The 20,931-nt window shown below is 45.4% G+C and overlaps 1 protein-coding gene across 1 annotated transcript in view; it reads right to left on the bottom strand.

The window, feature by feature from the left end:
• CFAP54 (cilia and flagella associated protein 54) overlaps positions 1-20,931 on the bottom strand; it is a 394,557-nt gene that overhangs the window by 281,784 nt on the left and 91,842 nt on the right. Inside the window, exons 23-26 of the mRNA XM_066591462.1 lie at positions 18,915-19,100; positions 17,355-17,494; positions 12,365-12,512; positions 9,105-9,260 (exon numbers count right to left, since the gene is read on the bottom strand). Coding sequence (XP_066447559.1) covers positions 9,105-9,260; positions 12,365-12,512; positions 17,355-17,494; positions 18,915-19,100 — 630 coding nt within the window. The remainder of the gene's footprint in view (positions 1-9,104; positions 9,261-12,364; positions 12,513-17,354; positions 17,495-18,914; positions 19,101-20,931) is intronic.

Here is a 20,931-nt window from a genome sequence, read left to right as displayed (position 1 = left end):
GGTAGGGGTAGGCCTAGAGGACGTGGACGCGGCCGAGGACGCGTAGGCCCAAGTGAGGGTGTGGGCACAGGCCGAGGTGTCCTGATCCAGGTGTATCGCAGCCGACTGCTGCGCGATTAGGAGAGTGGCACGTTTCTGGCGTCCCCACATTCATCGCCCAATTAATGGGTCCACACGGGAGACCTTTATTAGAAAATGAGCAGTGTGAGCAGGTCCTGTCGTGGATGGCAGAAAGTGCTTCGAGCAAGCTATCATCCACCCACAGTTCGGCGCCGTCCAGTGCTGCAAATCCGAATCCTCTGGCTGCTGCTCCTCCTTCCTCCCAGCCTCCTCACTCCACTACAATGACACATGCTCAGGAGCGGGAAGACTCCCAGGAACTGTTCTCGGGCCCTGCTCAGATTGGGCAGCAGTGGTTCCTCTCCCACCAGAGGAGTTTATCGTCACTGATGCCCAACCATTGGAAAGTTCCCGGGGTCCAGGGGATGAGGCTGGGGACTTCCAGCAACTGTCTCAAGACCTTTCAGTGGGTGAGGAAGACGATGACGATGAGACACAGTTGTCTTGCAGTGAGGTAGTAGTAAGGGCAGTAAGTCCGAGGGAGGAGCGCACAGAGGATTCGGAGGAAGAGCAGCAGGACGATGAGGTGACTGACCCCACCTGGTGTGCAACGCCTACTCAGGACAGGTCTTCAGAGGGGGAGGCAAGGGCAGCAGCAGGGCAGGTTGCAAGAGGCAGTGCGGTGTCCAGGGGTAGAGGCAGGGCCAGACCGAATAATCCACCAACTGTTTCCCAAAGCGCACCCTCGCGCCATGCCACCCTGCAGAGGCCGAGGTGCTCTAAGGTCTGGCAGTTTTTCACAGAGATGCCTGACGACCGACGAACTGTGGTGTGCAACCTTTGTCGCGCCAAGATCAGCCGGGGAGCCACCACCAACAGCCTCACCACCACCAGCATGCGCAGACATATGATGGCCAAGCACCCCACAAGGTGGGACGAAGGCCGTTCACCGCCTCCGGTTTGCACCGCTGCCTCTCCCCCTGTGCCCCAACCTGCCACTGAGATCCAACCCCCCTCTCAGGACACTGGCACTACCGTCTCCTGGCCTGCACCCACACCCTCACCTCCGCTGTCCTCGGCCCCATCCACCAATGTCTCGCACCGCACCGTCCAACCGTCGCTAGCGCAAGTGTTTGAGCGCAAACGCAAGTACGGCACCACGCACCCGCACGCTCAAGCGTTAACCGTCCACATAGCCAAATTTATCAGCCTTGAGATGCTGCCGTATAGGGTTGTGGAAACGGAGTCCTTCAAAAGTATGATGGCGGCGGCGGCCCCGCGCTACTCAGTTCCCAGTCACCACTACTTTTCCCGATGTGCCATCCCAGCCCTGCACGACCACGTCTCCCGCAACATTGTACGCGCCCTCACCAATGCGGTTAGTGGCAAGGTCCACTTAACAACGGACACGTGGACAAGCACAGGCGGGCAGGGCCACTACATCTCCCTGACGGCACATTGGGTGAATTTAGTGGAGGCTGGGACAGAGTCAGAGCCTGGGACCGCTCACGTCCTACCCACCCCCAGAATTGCGGGCCCCAGCTCGGTGGTGGTATGTTCGGCGGTGTATGCTTCCTCCACTAAAGCACCCTCCTCCTCCTCCTCCTCCTCCTCCTCAACCTCTGTCTCGCAATCTAGATGTGTCAGCAGCAGCAGGACGTCGCCAGCAGTCGGTGTCGCGCGGCGTGGTAGCACAGCGGTGGGCAAGCGTCAGCAGGCCGTGCTGAAACTACTCAGCTTAGGAGAGAAGAGGCACACGGCCCACGAACTGCTGCGGGGTCTAACAGAGCAGACCGACCGCTGGCTTGCGCCGCTGAGCCTCCAACCGGGCATGGTCGTGTGTGACAACGGCCGTAACCTGGTGGCGGCTCTGCAGCTCGGCAGCCTCACGCACGTGCCATGCCTGGCCCACGTCTTTAATTTGGTGGTTCAGCGCTTTCTGAAAAGCTACCCACGCTTGTCAGACCTGCTCGGAAAGGTGCGCCGGCTCTGCGCACATTTCCGCAAGTCCCACACGGACGCTGCCACCCTGCGGACACTGCAACATCGGTTTAATCTGCCAGTGCACCGACTGCTGTGCGACGTGCCCACACGGTGGAACTCTACGCTCCACATGTTGGCCAGGCTCTATGAGCAGCGTAGAGCTATAGTGGAATACCAACTCCAACATGGGCGGCGCAGTGGGAGTCAGCCTCCTCAATTATTTTCAGAAGAGTGGGCCTGGTTGGCAGACATCTGCCAGGTCCTTGGAAAGTTTGAGGAGTCTACCCAGGTGGTGAGCGGCGATGCTGCAATCATTAGCGTCACCATTCCTCTGCTATGCCTCTTGAGAAGTTCCCTGCAAAGCATAAAGGCAAATGCTTTGCGCTCGGAAACGGAGGCGGGGGAAGATAGTATGTCGCTGGATAGTCAGAGCACCCTCCTGTCTATATCTCAGCGCGTTGAGGAGGAGGAGGAGGAGCATGAGGAGGATGAGGAGGAGGGGGAAGAGACAGCTTGGCCCACTGCTGTTGGTACCCATGCTGCTTGCCTGTCATCCTTTCAGCGTGTATGGCCTGAGGAGGAGGAGGCGGAGGAGGAGGAGGAGGATCCTGAAATTGATCTTCCTAGTGAAGACAGCCATGTGTTGCGTACAGGTACCCTGGCACACATGGCTGACTTCATGTTAGGATGCCTTTCTCGTGACCCTCGTGTTGCACGCATTCTGGCCACTACGGATTACTGGGTGTACACACTGCTCGACCCACAGTATAAGGAGAACTATTCCACTCTCATTCCCGAAGAGGAAAGGGGTTCGAGAGTGTTGCTATACCACAGGACCCTGGCGGACAAGCTGATGGTAAAATTCCCATCCGACAGCGCTAGTGGCCGAAGGCGCAGTTCCGAGGGCCAGGTAGCAGGGGAGGTGCGGAGATCGAGCAGCATGTTCAGCACAGGCAGTGCAACACTCTTTAAGGCCCTGGACAGCTTTATGGCTCCCCACCAAGACTGTGTCACCGCTCCCCAGTCAAGGCTGAGTCGGCGGGAGCACTGTAAAAGGATGGTGAGGGAGTACGTAGCCGATCGCACGACCGTCCTCCGTGACGCCTCTGCCCCCTACAACTACTGGGTGTCGAAGCTGGACACGTGGCCTGAACTCGCGCTGTATGCCCTGGAGGTGCTTGCTTGTCCTGCGGCTAGCGTCTTGTCAGAGAGGGTGTTTAGTGCGGCTGGGGGAATCATCACAGATAAGCGTACACGCCTGTCAACCGACAGTGCCGACAGGCTTACACTCATCAAGATGAACAAAGCCTGGATTTCCCCAGACTTCTGTTCTCCACCAGCGGACAGCAGCGATACCTAAGCAATACGTAGGCTGCACCCGCGGATGGAAGCATCGTTCTGTATCACCATCCAAAACGGTGACATTTCTGCTTCATCAATCTGTGTATAATATTCCTCCTCCTCCTCCTGCTCCTCCTCCTGAAACCTCACGTAATCACGCCGAACGGGCAATTTTTCTTTGGGCCACAAGGCTCACTCATATAATTTTTCCAAACAATTTTTATACGTTTCAATGCTCTTACAAGCGATGAAACTTTAACTTGAACCAATTTTTCGTTAAACTGGGCTGCCTCCAGGCCTAGTTACCACTTAAGCCACATTAACCAAAGCGATTAATGGGTTTCACCTGCCATCTTGGTTGGGCATGGCCAATTTTTTCTGAGGTACATTAGTACTGTTGCTACACCAATTTTGGGCCCTCACCTACAGTGTAATCATTGTAATTTCTATGTTCTTCGCCTGCACTCATGGTACAGAAAGGTGTGTGGGGTTGGCCTACACTTTTGCTACATAAATGTAACTGGGGCCTTGTCTATACTGCAGCTACTGAATTGTGAAAGAGACTGTTATCTCCCTAAACTGCTGCAATGGGAATTGTTACTGGGGCTTGTCTTGAGTGCTACTATTACTGAAATGGAACTAAGACTGCGCTCCTCCTATACTGCTGCTTCGGAATTGTTACTGGGGCCTGTCTTGAGTGCTACTATTACTGAAATGGAACTAAGACTGCGCTCCCCCTATACTGCTGCTAGTGATATGTTAGTGGGGCCTGTCCCTAATACTACCGCTGAAATGTTAATAATTCTGGGCTCTGCCTATACTGCAGCTAATGGTATGTCACTGGGGTGTGGAAACAGAGGCTTCACAAAGACATGATGGCGGCGAGGCCATTTCAAACCAACACTGTTACTGTTAAGGTGCATATAACCACGGACACGTGGAGAGGACACATAGTGCCTCCAAAACATCCCCCTCCTCCTCCAACAATGAAAACATTCTTGGCAAATACCTTTGCATTGGTCCGTCTCGTGGCAGTCCAAGAATTTCACCTTTAAAGATACTACAAGAGAGCACCACCACCATCCCCCCGCCACGGCCCACTTAATCATGGCCACATTCCGAAAACCAACTACATAAAACCGCGCTACTAGGTCCGCAGTCACCACCACATTACCACCAACGAGGTTACTGTTAAGGTACATATTACCAGTCTGACTGGGCCATGCAGTGTGGGCCAAAGCCCACCTGTATTGTATCTGACGTTAGCTCTGCTGAGTAGGGCACTGCAATGGGATATATTTATGTACCACCGGTGGGTTCCAGGGAGCCACCCATGCTGTAGGTGCACACGGAGTTTAACCTACATCTGTCCACTTCTAAAGAAGCCCAGTCAGACTGGGGCATGCAGTGTGGGCCGAAGCCCACCTGCATTAAGCACGACATTACCTCAGCTGTGTTGGGCAATGCAATGGGATATATTTATGTACCGCCGGTGGCTTCCTGGCACCCACCCATGCTGTAGGTGCACACGGAGTTTAACCTACATCTGTCCACTTCTAAAGAACCCCAGTCAGACTGGGGCATGCAGTGTGGGCCGAAGCCCACCTGTATTGTATCTGATGTTAGCTCTGCTGAGTAGGGCACTGCAATGGGATATATTTATGTACCACCGATGGGTTCCAGGGAGCCACCCATGCTGTAGGTGCACACGGAGTTTAACCTACATCTGTCCACTTGTAAAGAACCCCAGTCAGACTGGGGCATGCAGTGTGGGCTGAAGCCCACCTGCATTAACCACGACATTACCTCAGCTGTGATGGGCAATGCAATGGGATACATTTATGTACAGCGGGTGGGTTCCAGGGAGCCACCCATGCTGTGGGTGCACACGGAATTCCCATTGCGGAGTTGGACCTGCCTGTGACTATTTATAAAAAACCGCGGTCTGACTGGGGCGTGCAGACACCTTGACAGAATGAATAGTGTGTGGCACATAGGTTTCCCATTGCTATGCCCACGTGTGCAGCTCCAGATGGAGGTGGCACAGGATTGGATTTCTCATTGCTTCTGTACAGCATTGTGGGCTATCGGCCCGCCCCTTTTATGGGGGGGTCGCTGCCTAGCCATGCTAACCCTCTGCAGTGTGTGCCTGCTTTGCCTCTGGCAGACGCACTTATAAATAGACATGAGGGTGGCGTGGCATGAGGGCAGCTGAAGGCTGGGCAGGGACAGTTTGGTGTGCGCTGTGGACACTGGGTCGTGGGGGGGGGGTTGGTCAGCATGTAACCCAGGAGAAGTGGCAGCGGAGTGTCATGCAGGCAGTGATTGTGCTTTGTTGGAGGTAGTGTGGTGCTTAGCTAAGGTATGCATTGCTAATGAGGGCTTTTCAGAAGTAAAAGTTGTTAGGAGGGGGGGGCCCCCACTCTTGCCGGTATTGTGGCTTAATAGTGGGACCTGTGAACTTGAGATGCAGCCCAACATGTAGCCCCTCGCCTGCCCTATCCGTTGCTGTGTCGTTCCCATCACTTTATTGAATTGCCCAGATTTTCACACATGAAAACCTTAGCGAGCATCGGCGAAATACAAAAATGCTCGGGTCGCCCATTGACTTCAATGGGGTTCGTTACTCGAAACGAACCCTCGAGCATCGCGATAAATTCGACCCGAGTAACGAGCACCCGAGCATTTTGGTGCTCGCTCATCTCTAATTATGAAAATGCATTATGCATAAACAATCTGACGTCTTTCGGATAGGCCCAATGGTCAACAAATGGGTTAAATGAATTACTTAAAGGGGTTGTCCCGCGGCAGCAAGTGGGTCTATACACTTCTGTATGGCCATATTAATGCACTTTGTAATGTACATTGTGCATTAATTATGAGCCATACAGAAGTTATAAGAAGTTTTTCACTTACCTGCTCCATTGCTAGCGTCCTCGTTTCCATGGAGGCCGTCTAATTTTCGGCGTCTAATGGCCAAATTAGACGCGCTTGCGCAGTCCGGGTCTTCTTCTTTTCTCAATGGGGCTCCGTGTAGCTCCGCCCCGTCACGTGCCGATTCCAGCCAATCCGGAGGCTGGAATCGGCAATGGACCGCACAGAAGTCCTGCGGTCCACCGAGGTAGAAGATCCCGGCGGCCATCTTCAGCAGGTAAGTAAGAAGTCACCGGAGCGCGGGGATTCAGGTAAGCGCTGTGCGGTCTTCTTTTTTAACCCTTGCATCGGGGTTGTCTCGCGCCGAACGGGGGGGGGGGGGGGGGGTGTTGAAAAAAAAAACCCGTTTCGGCGCGGGACAACCCCTTTAATGTTTTACAATTAAAAATGAAGGAAATCTTGAAGGTTGATTTTGCCCTAGTGGTCCTTTAAAAGGCTAATGAGGGTTATAATATGAGGGTATAATGAGGGTATTATAATGTTGGGAATCCTGGCGAGAGACAATAAATCCCTGTCCATTTTCTTCTATAAGGCATATGATATCTAAAATATATTCTTCTAACTTCTTGCTTTTATTTACAATGGGCTTTGCAGGGCTAGTGCCAAAGAAAAGTAGCCACAGCAGTATTGCCCAGACAGCTGTATCTTTCACAGTCAATTATACGTAGTAAGGATTAGATCTGTGTATCTTCTGTCTGTGCTACCAAATATCAAAGCCTCATCAGACTAAAAAATCTTATCCCATTCCTAAATTCCCCAGTTGGTGCTCTTTTTGGAACACAGGAGGAATACCGTATACTTCTCTTGACATGTTTACGAATGTTGTTTTTCTAAAGGAACCCATCCATGCAGTACCATAGTTGACAAGCCCTATCCACTAGTAAAGTGGTTCACAAGCTTATTTGTTGTATTATGAAAAGTTATGTAACTTTCCAATTTATTTGGTGCTTCAGCTCCTTTTTGTTTTCAAGCTCTCTCTCTCTGCTGTCAGAGTATGGAAACATCCTTGTTTTTCAACCAGAGCTGAAAACCTGTTCTGATTTATGTCTAACTGAAACAGGTGTTTCAATTAGTAAATAGAAGACCAGCAAAATAACTGTGTACATCTGACAAGCGGAGACAAGAGTATGTGACAAGAGTATGTAAGAAATGGGGAGGGACCCCAAAACATTGCACAGGTATAAACACACAAACTTGTCTCTGCTCTGCAGGGTCTCCATACCGACTGCTAGTCTTTAATTTATGGATATTATGTCCCTGCTGTTTTACCCTTCTTTGAAACATATGTATTTTTTATGGTGAAATTACTCTTCTACATGTTCAATATGAACGATTGCTAAAGAAACTAAGATATAATTGTTACTTGCATGCAATTACTGCAAGAGCTAAACCTTTTTCTTAATCCTCGAAACCTCTGTACCAGAGCTCATTTGTGTAGTGCCCTGAACTTGCGTGAAAATCTCCTGATCAGAACAGGTTTTGAACCTCTAGATTCAAGCAAGAGTTTTTTCACTCAATGGCAAACAGAAATCTTGAAAACAGTTGGGGGCTGAAACAAAGAACCTTATAGAAAGTTTCAGAACTTTAAAATACAATAAATTAACTTTATTCAAAGGTGCAAAAACCTTTTAATTTATGAGAAATACACTGTGTTTACAAAAGTATTGGGATCCCCACCGATCCCGTGTTGTCAGGGGATATGCAAATCAGATGTGTGAGCATTAGGTATAAAGGAGAGTATCACACAGACAAACCCCAATACAGAAACCATCAGAATATCATGAGGTATAGAGTTGACAGACTTCCAACGAAGTATGGTAGTGAGATGTCACCTGAGCACCCAGTCATTACGGAACATCACAACATTTTTGGACCTTCCAAATTCCACTAGGCAATGGTATTCGGGAATAGGAAAACATCTGGTGTGTGTACAGCTCAGCCATGGTCGTGGGGAGACCTCGTAAACTGGCAGAACGTGGACAACAAAGCCTTGTATGAGCTGTGAAGGCATCACACACATCGGCTGCCACAAAACTCGGTCACACTGGCCATTGGAACATCCACTACCACTAGAACCATCTTCAAGAAACTGCATGCAAAGGGTTCCCATGTATGAGCGGCTGCACACAAAACCCACCATCACAGCAGTAAATGCATAGAGATGCCCGCAATAGTGCTCAGAGCGTCATTCTTGGACTATAAATAAGTGGAAACAAGTGTTGTGGACAGCTGAATTACAGTACACCTTCTTCCGATTACATAGTAACATAGTTCGTAAGGCCGAATGAAGACAATGTCCATCTAGTCCAGCCTGTTTATCCTCCTGTGTTGTTGATCCAGAGGAAGGCAAAAAACCCCAAGGCAGAAGCCAATTAGCCCTTTTGGGGAAAAAATTCCTTCCCGACTCCCTAATGGCAATCAGACTGTTCCCTGGATCAACCCCTAATGGTTCCTACCTGCCTGTATACCCGGATTAACAATTAACCTAAGATTTATATCCTGTAATATCCTTCCTCTCCAGAAAGACATCTAGTCCCCTTTTAAACTCTTCTATGGATTTTGCCATCACCATTAGATGACTGCACTTGGGTGTGGCGATTGTCTGGAGAAACAGTGAAATTTGTAGGTGGTTCTGTTATGAAAAATAAGAATAAAATCGAATTTCATCCCAATACTTTTGTCAACATAGTGTATTTTATTTGAGTGATTTGTTATATTTGAAGACAAAAATAGAAATGATGACTTATCATGTCTGAATGAATTTATTTTGGAACATTTCTGCTTACCTGCACTACTGCAACAGAAGGGATCCTGTGGTAGATTAGTGGAGCAATCAGACCATAGCATTGAACAACAGCTTGAAGGGCATAGCTGGTGTCACTCAGCAAGGTACTAACATCAAGAGCCACTAACAATCTCTCACATTCGGCTATTCGGCAAATCTAAAGATAACAAAGAGACATTTTGCTCAGCAGAGTCGTCCTTCCTTTAACAATCTAAATAAAAGTGTTTTGGCAATCTAAATGTAAATATGTTTTTATAATCTCCTTTTTTGCAAATCAATTTGAAACAAGCAAATTTCCCTTTGTGGATTACATAAACTTTTATTCCTCAAACTGCCTGTTGTGTTTGACTCCTCAAGTGTGTTATTTCAGTAATAAGCCTCCCGTGTTTACACTGAAGAAATTACTACACTCCTTGGTTCTACTTCATTCACTCTTAACTCAGTAGAACATGGTAAAGATTTGTGGCAGTAAAGGCTTTAACAGCAGTTGGATCTGCCTATTTAACATGGTATGTAAAAAATATGGCTTTAAAGAGGTTGCCCCATTTCACACATTAACCCTTTCCAATCCACTGTCTGACATCTTCCTACATTCTGATTGAAGCTTGTACAGCTCCAATGTCAAAAGACGTCCGACAGGGTATTCTTACCGTCTATTGCCAGCCACTCTGCTGTCGGAGCCTCTCTGGCGCACACACACTGGCTTTAGCCAGCAAATGGCACCGTTGTATAACAGCAAAAAGAGGAAGCCTTTTAGGAAAACCTGAATTCAAAATTAGATTGGAAAAGGTTAATGGCATACCAGCGGAATGGCGAAGAGGTCAGACGGAGAAACTCCATTCACTCTGTGGCCTCTCACCTTGTATTTAGTTAGCAAGCCTGATGCAAAATAAATTAATTTGGGCTCATGTAATTTACTAAAATGTGGTTCAGATGCATTACTACATGTTGGTTCACAAAATTTGCAGCACTCTGGCATTGTCACTTACCTGGAAAAGAAATACTGGTAGTACTCATACATATTCCAACAGTACACAGAAGGAAGAACTCAGCCTTCAATCTGGATCCGTTCGGCTAGGGGATTCCTGTTTTTTGTTTCCCGAACAGAACAGGAAAACGGAACCCCCAAGTGCACATGTTAAGGCAACTTAACTCTTAGCACTTCTACAAAACAACCACACAGTAGCCAGGCTACTTAGTTATATCTTCAGGGTGCAGTAACACGTAATAAAAACCGCTTGCGGCTGAGTCTCTGCCCAGCTGCAGTAGCCAATGGAAGCACGATCTTACGACAAGGCCAACAAGATTGTGCTACTATTGTTAGCTGTGGCTGGATGGAGTTTCAAAAACGCACTGGAATTTCCTTAAGATTGTTTATAACCCCTTAAGGCCTCATGTCCACGGGGAAAATCAAATCTGCTCCGGATTTGTAACGCGGATTTGGGCCGCGGATGCAGTGCGGATGAGCTTAAAATAGTATTTTATTGCATGCGGATGACACGCGGATGCGTTTTTTTTCACGCGTGTATGCACGCGGATGGCATTTTTGCATCTGCGCGTGAAAAAAAATGCAAGGCCACTGAAAAAGAAGCCAAACTTGTAATCCGCATGCAGATTTCACGCACCCAAATAAATGGCATTTAACACCCGCAGCGGATTTCCCGCACCCCATAGAGATCAATGGGGCCATCCGGAGCGTGATCCGCACCTAAATGGAGCATGTCCATTTTTTTTCATGCTCCATGATTTTTCTAATTCACATTTATTGACCATCCGCGGGTATTTAGCTACCCGCGGGTGGTCAATGCATTCCTATGGGGCGCGGATCCGCGCGCGGGTGATCCGCTGCGGATTTTAATTATTATTTTCCCCGTGGACATGAGGCCTAATGACCAGAGTGAATGGATTCTAAATGACCAGATAACTATAGGCAATTTTGCACAGGTGGTGGTTCAACAAACCTAATTTTTTTTTTACTTGTTAGGCTACTAAATTTAAGTTTGCTTCATTTTTGACATAACACCTAGTACTGTTTTCTCATATCTTTTATAGTAATAGCTTTTCTTTTTAAATTTTACAGTTTTTTTAATTTGAAAATTTTACATTGAAATAACATGCTAGAATGGTTCCCAATTTTGTTTAGGTTGTTTTAATATACAATTACATATATGTAAAGTCGCAGGTGGTAGGGCTGGGTCTGATTTGACATGAACAGTGTATTTGTTGTTTTTTTTTTTTAACTTTACAGAATATTTTATTTTCTAATTTTTTTAACTTACCGGTATTTATGTATATATGCAGTTTTTACACAATATGTTCTGAAATACAGTGAATCAGAAAAGACTTTTGGGACATTCAAGCTTTGTATTATTTTGCACTTTCCACTGTAACTCATCATAGAATCCTAGAATGGTAGAGTTGGAAGGGAACTCCAGGGTCATCAGGTCCAACCCCCTGCTCAGTGCAGGATCACTAAATCATCCCAGACAGATGTCTGTCCAGCCTTTGTTTGAACACTTCCATTGAAGGAGAACTCATCACCTCCCATGGCAACCTGTTCCACTCATTGATCACTCTCACTGTCAGAAAGTTTTTTCTACTATCAAATCTGTGCCTCCTCCTTTTCAGTTTCATCCCATTGCTTCTAGTCTTTCCTTGAGAAAATGAGAATAGGACTGATCCCTAAACATCAACCAATGAAAAGAGAAACTGGAATCATGAAAGAAGTTATGCTCAAGGTAACCTGCCAAAACTGTGGCATCCATAGGAGCAACAGTCACAGGTGAAAACAGGAAAACAGGCACTTGTGGTGACTCTGGGTCTGTTAAGACTCAGCTGCAATCCCATGCTGATAGATGGAGGGGGATGGTGGCATCATATAATTGCCATGTCCAATGGAGGAAACGACATTGACTAGCACTCCGTCGTCTTCTCAGTTTATAGAGAGTCAGGGACACCTACCTGCCCCTGTTACACAGGAGTTTTAAATCTATGCCATACATTTACAATGGCACGGATTTAAAGCATACATTTACGGCATGTGAGAGGTTAAATTAAATTTTTTTGCCATAATAGCGAAAAAAAAACTCTCTAGGACTTTTGCATGTAACAGATATGTTGCATGAATTGGTGCTACTGAAAATCTTCAAGAAATCTATGTTATTTGAACCCACCGTTTAGAGTCTAGTTTTGCAATGTAACTAGCAGCCAGTCTATGTGTATTAGTCTAATTCAATTACAGAATATCAATCAATTGCTTACTTGTCTCTTCCGAGAAAACTCGCCATCACAAACAGAGTCACAAAAAAGTGTTCCTTCCTTTATGTTTATATCATTGAGTATAAAAATACTTCCAAGAAAAAGTTGAAGTAGTATAGGAGAGGAGTTTGATACGGCTTCATGACACAGTCTATGAGAAAAGAAATACTTCATCTCAGATACCACATAAGCATAAATTTATCGCCTATCATACATAACATACCAATATTCATATGAGAACAATTCCAAGCTGGGAAGGTAAATTGCATTTAGATATAATGTTGCTAATTCTGATTATAGTGTTTCCTAAAGGAGATAAGGGATATTAAAGATAAGTTATGACAAACTGACTATTTACTAAACAGTGAGAGTCAGAATCTGACAGCGCTAATTAAAAATTCTTCCATGCACACAGCAGGCTGATACTGGCCACTGCGGTTACCATGGAAACCATCACCAGGTCCCTTTTGTCTGAAACAAAGACGATACTAGAAATGGATTCCAAGCATCGCTGTGTTATACATAGATCATTGCATATTATTTACTACAGTCCTGGGAGACTTTGATACTGAGCTTAAAAATAAAAAACACTCCGTGACACAATAAATGGGTCGTGCCCAATTTCACTGTGTTACAGCTGTGTAACTGTTCACATAATTATTGAGAAGCATACAGAACAAACAAGGAAGAGCTGTGAGTAAAGTGACAAGTTTTATTTCTGGGCTGACCTTTCCTTGGTTTGCTTATGCATCCGTTTTAAAAAAAGGAATTATGCTGCTTCATCTATCACACTGACTTCCTAGAAAAAGATAATGATCACTCTCTGTTTCATTAATAAACCCCCTATTGTTACGAGCATCAGTAATGTTATTAATATGCAATAATACATTAAAAAGGTATTCCAGCACTTTTTACATCTTTGCTATGGATGAAATACAGGTCATCAATAGATGATCAAAGGGGACACACCACTTGGATCCCCGCTGTTCAGCTGATTCCTGCACCTACTGTAGTGTGTTCTGTGAATCATCCCGAGGTGGTACTGTAGGAGCAGCTCTCATTGAATTAAATGGAAGATGCACTGCAGTACCGACCCGGGCCGCTGCGCTATGGTCAGTGCTTCCTGCGCTGACTGCAGCAATAGTGGATCTGAGAATCAGCAGATTGGCAGGGTTCTGGCCATTTTTAAAAGTGCCGAAATACCCCTTTAAGAGCCATGGCTGCCACTAGTCCTACTCATTGCTGGGGCTCCAACAATGAACCCATTGGTATCCTTCCACTTACTAGTCCCTAGCTGTAGCTAATCCTCCTTTTGCATAGTCTAGAAGCATTCCCTTTACTAGTGAGAGTATCAGTGCTGGAGTTCTAGATTCAAATCCGAGCAACATCTCTATGGAGTTTTTATGTCCTCTGTGTTTCTTCTTCTTGCTCTCCTCCAGCGGTGGATCATTGTTAGCGCTGGTGCATTGCAGTTCTGGGTTCAGATATGACCAAGTGCAACATCTGTATGAAGTTTTCCTAAGTCCAAGCAGATGTTGTCCCTGATGAGACTTGAACGAAGGACCCCAACACTGCAAGGCAACAGTGCTAACCACTGAGTCATATTCATTGTAGCGGCACTACCACCACAGTTAAGCATTAGAGATGAGCGAACGTACTCGGATAGGCACTACTCGTCCGAGTAATGTGCCTTATCCGAGTACCGCTGTGTTCCTGCTCAAAGATTCGGGACGCTCCGCTGCTGACAGGTGAGTCGGAGTGGGGAGCGGGGCAGAGCGGCCGGGAGAGAAGGAGAGAAAGATCTCCCCTCCGTTCCTCCCCGCTCTCCCCTGCAGCTCCCCGCTCCGCAGCGCGTCCCGAATCTTTGAGCACGAACACAGCGGTACTCGGATAAGGCACATTACTCGGACGAGTAGTGCCTATCCGAGTACGTTCGCTCATCTCTATTAAGCATGCATTATGGGAAAAAAGATTTTCGAGCGATTCTTGCCAAAAATTGGGTCAGGCTGATCCAATCTGATTCTTTTACTACCAGATGATCACGATGAGCTACACTACCCATTAGTAAAATTAATTCTGGGGGCCCACTGAATAGGTACATGCAAAAAGTACCTTTCTGAGATGCTGTAGGCTGTCTCTATCCATATATAATGCTATGGGTGTACTGTTCTATGTACCATTCATGTAGCGGGTGGAAGCTGGGAGCCCACTGGGGAGATCACATGTTCCCCTGTGGGCCAGCCGTAGCCTGGTCACTCCATACTTGTTTGTTCTAGTAAGTAACTATACTCACCATGAACTGACAATTCTGGAGAATCTTTTCTTCTGCTGGATCACAGAAATCTGAACGATAATAGTTCAGTGTAAATGCTTACACCATCCGAAGGACGAATGGTATTCATTCATTATTCAGATTGTGCAAGCATGAAAAAAAATCAAATGATGATCTGTGAATGGAGGCAGATGGGCCACAATGATCCCCAGCTCGCTCCAACTCCATTCCCTCCATACAATCTCTGCTGACAATGTCAGATTGTGTAAGGACAAACCCCTTTGACAAGGAGAATAGTAACACCCCATTGTCAATTTATTGGCAAACATCTGGGAGCAGTAACAGCTAAAAAGTACAAAGCAATTACATAAAAAACATATTCCAGAATTGTTATTTTATCCGAAATACAAGTATTAACTAATGCAGAAAAAAAGGAAATAATCCAGGTCTTCCTACAAATTAATTAAATGCAGAGGTGTACATAAACCATGGCTGTAACAATAGTGGTTAGTAATGCGATTATCAAATTAGTAAATATAACAGTTAGTCTGGATTCACGCCAGCGACGTAAAAACGCATGAACAGGCGCACAAATCTAATGTTTGTGCGCCCGTTCAGACTGCCCTGGCCTGGGGCATATACACCGAGCCCGCAATGCCGTTGGGTAGGGGAGACAATTTAGCTCTGCTAAGATGTGTCTCCCCCTTCCCTCTCCCTCGCCAGCTCTCAGCAAGGGGAGGAGGCGGGACGGAGTGGGAGCTAGTGTTCTAAGCTTCCGCCCCCTCTCTGCCCCTTGTACTAGCCAGCAATGGGAGAGGGTAGGATGGGGACAGAGCTTAGCTCTGCCCCCATCCCACACCCTCCCATTGCAAACAGCCGGCAAGAGGCAGAGAGGAGCAGGGAAGGGGGGGGGGGGTTTAGCAGTCACACTGCTAAACTCCCTTCCACCTCCCTTCTTCGGCAGCTGTTATACGCTCCCATAGGAGTCTATGCAGCCACCGCCGGTGTAAAAGCACCCGGACGAAATGCACTATCTTGGTTGGCCGGGCGCTTTTATGCTGCGGAAATATGCCCATGTGCAAACCAATGCATCAGAGGGGCAGCGTGTATCGGCTGGGCGTGAAAACCCGGCCGATATACGCCTGTGTGAATCCAGCCTTAGGCTGTATCTGAATTATTATTATCTAGGTAAGCCTTCAGGGCTGACGTAAGATTACTGTTACTGTTAGCAAAATTTATGCATTAAGTAATTATATGAACATATCATGGCAGCCTGTCTTCTATGAATGGGCTGCACACTAGATTCACAGAATACAGGCTCCCGTAAATGTTGAATTTTTTTTGTAAAGGACATCTGTAGGGCATTTTGTTTGATCACTGTTCTTATAGGCTTATACATCATCGCTCTCAGTTGTAAAGGGAATGTTTCTAAAAATGCTACTACAGAAAAAACAGCTTATTAAACCTTTTTCTAACATGATATTTTACTTTAAGAACTTTTAATATCTACAGAAATTGTTCGTGCTCACTGTAATTGTTAGCATATTGCAATGATTAAAACTCCAAAAGACATTCTCTTCTGCCAGAAAGCTACATAACCATTGTTTCATTAGACAGCATTGACTTTTACAGAAGAAATCGGCATTCAGCCATTATCCTGTGGAGGCAGGCATCAGTACATGTATGCCAGCACAGCAAAAAGAGCAGAAATACCCATTAATACATCAATTAGGATCTATTCACATGTGACAGATTTGTTGCAGATTTTTCTACTACTGTCACATTCATTGAAATGGGGTTTACAGAAATTCATACACCTGCTGCAGGAGGAACATGCTGCAGATATATGGGACATAATGATCTGCCATGTGTGAATATACCCTCACATCGATAGGCTCCAGCTTATCTAGCTATATGAGAGAGTTTTCTACATGGAAACTTACAGTGCATTTGAAATGAATTGCATTTAGGATAGAAAACATAACATTATAATTTTTTATATGTCGAGTACTGTATATATGCGAGTATTAGCCGACCAGAGTATAAGCCGAGGCACCTAATTTTAGCACAAAAGACTGGAAAAATTAGATGCCTCGAGTATAAGCCTAGGCTGGGAAATGCATGGTCTGTGCACCATTGCTTTCAATGGGGCCGCGGCTGCTGCCAGCACCCCCATTGAAAGCAATGGTCTGCCGGCAACCCCTGTAGTGATTTTCAGGGAAGGGCTTTAAATATAAGCCCTTACCTGAAATTATCGTTAGCATGTGTAAAAAATATATATACTCACCTGTCCGCCGCTGCCGGGCTCAGGCATGTCGAGCCGCTTGGGTCCCGTCACTGTAGTGAAGTTTTTTTAGCAGGCAGAGATTTAAAATCCCCGCCTGCTGAAAGGGCTGCGTCTGATTGGCTGAGCGCTCAGCCAATCACAGGCGGTGCTCAGCCATTCATTGAATGACAGCTGAGCGCTGCCTGTGATTGGTCACAGCGCTCAGCCAATCACAGGCAACGCTCGGCTATTCACTGAATTCATTGGGAGAAACTCGCGACTCGAGTATAAGCTGAGGGGGCTTTTTTAGCATAAAACTGTGCTGAAAAAGTCGGCTTATACTCGACTATATACGGTATATTACCAATGGCATCTTGATTTAACTTATTATAATTATTAGGGTTGTAACTAATTGCCAAGGTATTATATACACACACAAATGTAGTTGGGAGTACCTCATCTGCGTTACATGAGCACCTGTGAATCCTCTGACTTCAGAATCATTTTGTGGCAGACTTGGTGAGAAGACAAAGTAGTTCCATAGGACAGAGCATGCCTTCTTAGCCACTTTATAGTTACCAACTTGATAAGCACTCTGTAAATCAGAATATTTATTCTTGGTTATTTACACCGCACAGTATATATGCAGGAATCTGCTTGATACACAATGTCATTAAATTTGGATAGGATTTTGCCACCTATCGTATATGCACCCTAAGGAACTTTAAAGACTACTTTCACCTGCTTGTCAATTTGCATTACTGCAAAAACTGTTTTCACCTCCCTGAACTTTACACAAGTCTTTAAATGAAATGCTATCTATTTTGTGTTTTTTTACTGTTTGCATTGTCTGAGAATACACTAGATTTAATGCTTTTAAAATTGCAACCCTCATTTCATATACGGTAGTATATGTCATGTCAGCAAATCCAAATGTAAACTGGTAGAGCGTAACCTATTGCTAAAATCAGTAGGCTAGTTTAAAAACCTATGATGCCCTCCAGGTTACTACCGTGTTTCCCAGAAAATAAGACACTGTCTTATATTAATTAGCAGGCGCCGTTCAGGTCCCTTTCGCTGGTCTCCGTCGCTCTGGCAGTCTATTGTGTAGTCCTCAGCACTGAGAGAGCATTCTCTTCCTGGTAACAGGGCTTGAATACCCCGTCTCCAGCAAGAGAGTGCTGTGATTAGTTCAGGAACGCCACCTATCAGAGCCAGCGCTCGATGAACCAATCACAGCCATTCAGTGAATGACATAATTGAATGGCTGTGATTGGTTCATCGAGCTACGGCTCTGGTTGGCTGAGGCGACATTGCTAAACCAATCCCAGCAATCCCTTGCTGGAGGCGGGGTATTCAAGCTCTGTTACCGGGAAGAAAATGCTTTCTCAGCGCTGAGGACTACACGGAAGACTGACGGAGCGCCGCAGCCCAGCGAGAGGGACACAAAGCCCCCCCTTCTCCGAAAAGTTGGGTAGGCCTCATAATCGGAGTAGGCCTTATTTTGGGAAAAACACAGTACTAGAGCACTAAGGCAGGCTTCAGTGGCGTAAGCGTATTTACGTGTGTATTTGCACTGCATATTTGTGTGATAGGCAGTGCTTTCTTTGCACACTAAGCCCTGCATATTTTCACATGCAAAAAACCACACATGCATGCTCACATAGATTCCAATGGGCAATTATATTTAATTCGTTTAAAACGTACTAATTTTGTACGCAATACCCGCAATAATTGAACAAGCTGCGTATTTTATGTGGAAATGAAATGCGCATGCAAAATACATGCATGTGAACAACCCACTGAAATACACAGAACAAATGCATTTGTGTGAATAAGCCCAAAGATGCCAGACAGTTTTAATTATAACATACTGCTAGAAAATCCACAAATAGTTACATACTTTTCCTCAGGGATGAATTTGAATGTGTAACTATGCATTACTGAGCATACCTTGCACTATAAAGTACCTATATATACACGTCTACATCTTTTAATGCTGTCATGTAAAATACCTGAGCTAAATAGGCCAAAGTTGCAGGTACTGACAAAGGGGGAGCAGCAAGAATTGGCTTGGTTGATTCTCCTATCATATTTCCAATGAGGTGTCCATCTGCTGAATACGCTCCAACCGCAAAAATGTACTTCTCATTTTTCTTTAGACCTTTAGCTTCCAATAAAATATTGCTATTTGCTGGAACCTGTTGAAGTATTATGTTTGAGCATTACCACATAGTCATTTTCTTTGATAAACAATGTTTTTATTTATACTGTGGACAGAATATGGCGCTAGTACTGTACTGTACCAGGTAAAACTGCTACTGCATGAAGAGGTGTGCCAGAAATCCTTCATATCTCAATCACAAAAAGAGTGTGCCTTGTCAGACATGTTCTCATATTAAATCAATAACAATGGATTCAATGGCATTACTAGAAACTGCAAAGTTATGGAATTATTCAAGCGGTTTTTCGTGAAACATTTTGGAGGTCTTGGCTCTCAGATGCTCACGGGTTTTATCTTTTGAAATGCACTAAAGGCCCATTATCGCTCAAAATTCGCTCGAAAGCCATCGTTTGAGCGATAATGGTTGTGTGTAAATGCTCCCATCTTTCACTCTTCGGCTGAACAATGATTTTTAGGTGAGCACAAAATCCATTGTTCAGCTGGAGAGAAGATAAGAGACTGCATGCTGTGTTTGCTGTCCATGGTGCTGTACTCTCCACGGGAGCACTGGTTACATTGTTTTCAGCTTGCAGCCCTGCGGCAGAACAAAAGAACGAATGCAGAGAACCGACCATCTGCTGTTCTCTGCATACAGGTACCAGAGGCTCATTTACATGCACGTGAAGGTGATAAGCTGCTAAGTGTCCATTAGCAGTTTATGCAACACAATCGCTCAAAACCTATCTTTTAAACAATTATTTTTGCATGTAAATGGGCCTTAAGAAAGGAGTAATGTGGAAATTCTAAGTGAGCAAATGTAAGAAATTTGGATTATTAACCAACAATTTCACCCACAATTACTGAATTTAAGATATTTTGCAAAAATGAAATTAGAGAGGGCAGTTGGAAAGTTATTCTACTCTTCCTTTTAGCAGTCTGTCTGTCTGCATGTTGAGGGATATATGTGGTGTTATTACCTTCCCTCTTGTATCAGTATATCAGTAAGTATATGGCCACTTTCTGTGTTTATTTTGTCTGTATTTTATTTACCTTTCTGATATTTTAACTAATATTAGTGTAGGGATTCACAATAACCGAGGACCCACAATGTGGGTTGCGGGCTCACGTATTACAGCCAAAATATCAACTAATACCTTGTATTTATTAGTAACATGCAGTGTGGCTTTGAATGCTGGGAAAGCCCAGGGTGCCAGTGCCAATGTAATTCCCCTGTGGGGGAAGGGCAGCCCACCGAATTGAAATATGGCATCACTAATAGGTTGAAAGCTTGCATGGTGCACTACACGTACCATGTGGCCTGACACCCTGTATTCACTAAGCAGCCACCCCCCTCAATATAAGGACGGTGTGTGAGTGGCTGTTAATCAGTGCCCTTCACATGCGTTACTTGCTCCTCTGTTTAGCAGTCTGGCTGTCTACATGTTGATGGATATACGCGGTGTATATGTCTGCCCTCTCATATTAGTATATCAGCAAGTATATGGCCACTTCCTGTGATTTTTTTTAGTGCATATAGATTTAGTGCATTTAAAATTGGCTGGCTACATTTATTACAGTGTATCTGCGCCACTAATGTGCACCTTTACTAACATTTACTTTAGAAAAAAAGTACATTTACAGCTTTTCTTGTGCCCACTTTTCTTGCTGATTTTCTTTCTTGACAACAAATATGTTAAATTTGGTGCAATTTATATGCAACCTGTACAATTGCAATTAAAATTTATCAGCAATATTTCTAGCAAAATCGAGCATAAACTGAATATATTTAGGCCATTAAGTTGTATTTGAATGATCAGCAAGCATTAAAATGTTAACAGATGAAGTGTACAAGTATTTTACATTGTATC

Source organism: Eleutherodactylus coqui, chromosome 2, assembly GCF_035609145.1.
Source record: "Eleutherodactylus coqui strain aEleCoq1 chromosome 2, aEleCoq1.hap1, whole genome shotgun sequence".
In the NCBI taxonomy this organism is placed as follows: Eukaryota; Metazoa; Chordata; class Amphibia; order Anura; family Eleutherodactylidae; genus Eleutherodactylus; species Eleutherodactylus coqui.
This window is presented reverse-complemented; position numbering and strand designations above follow the sequence as displayed.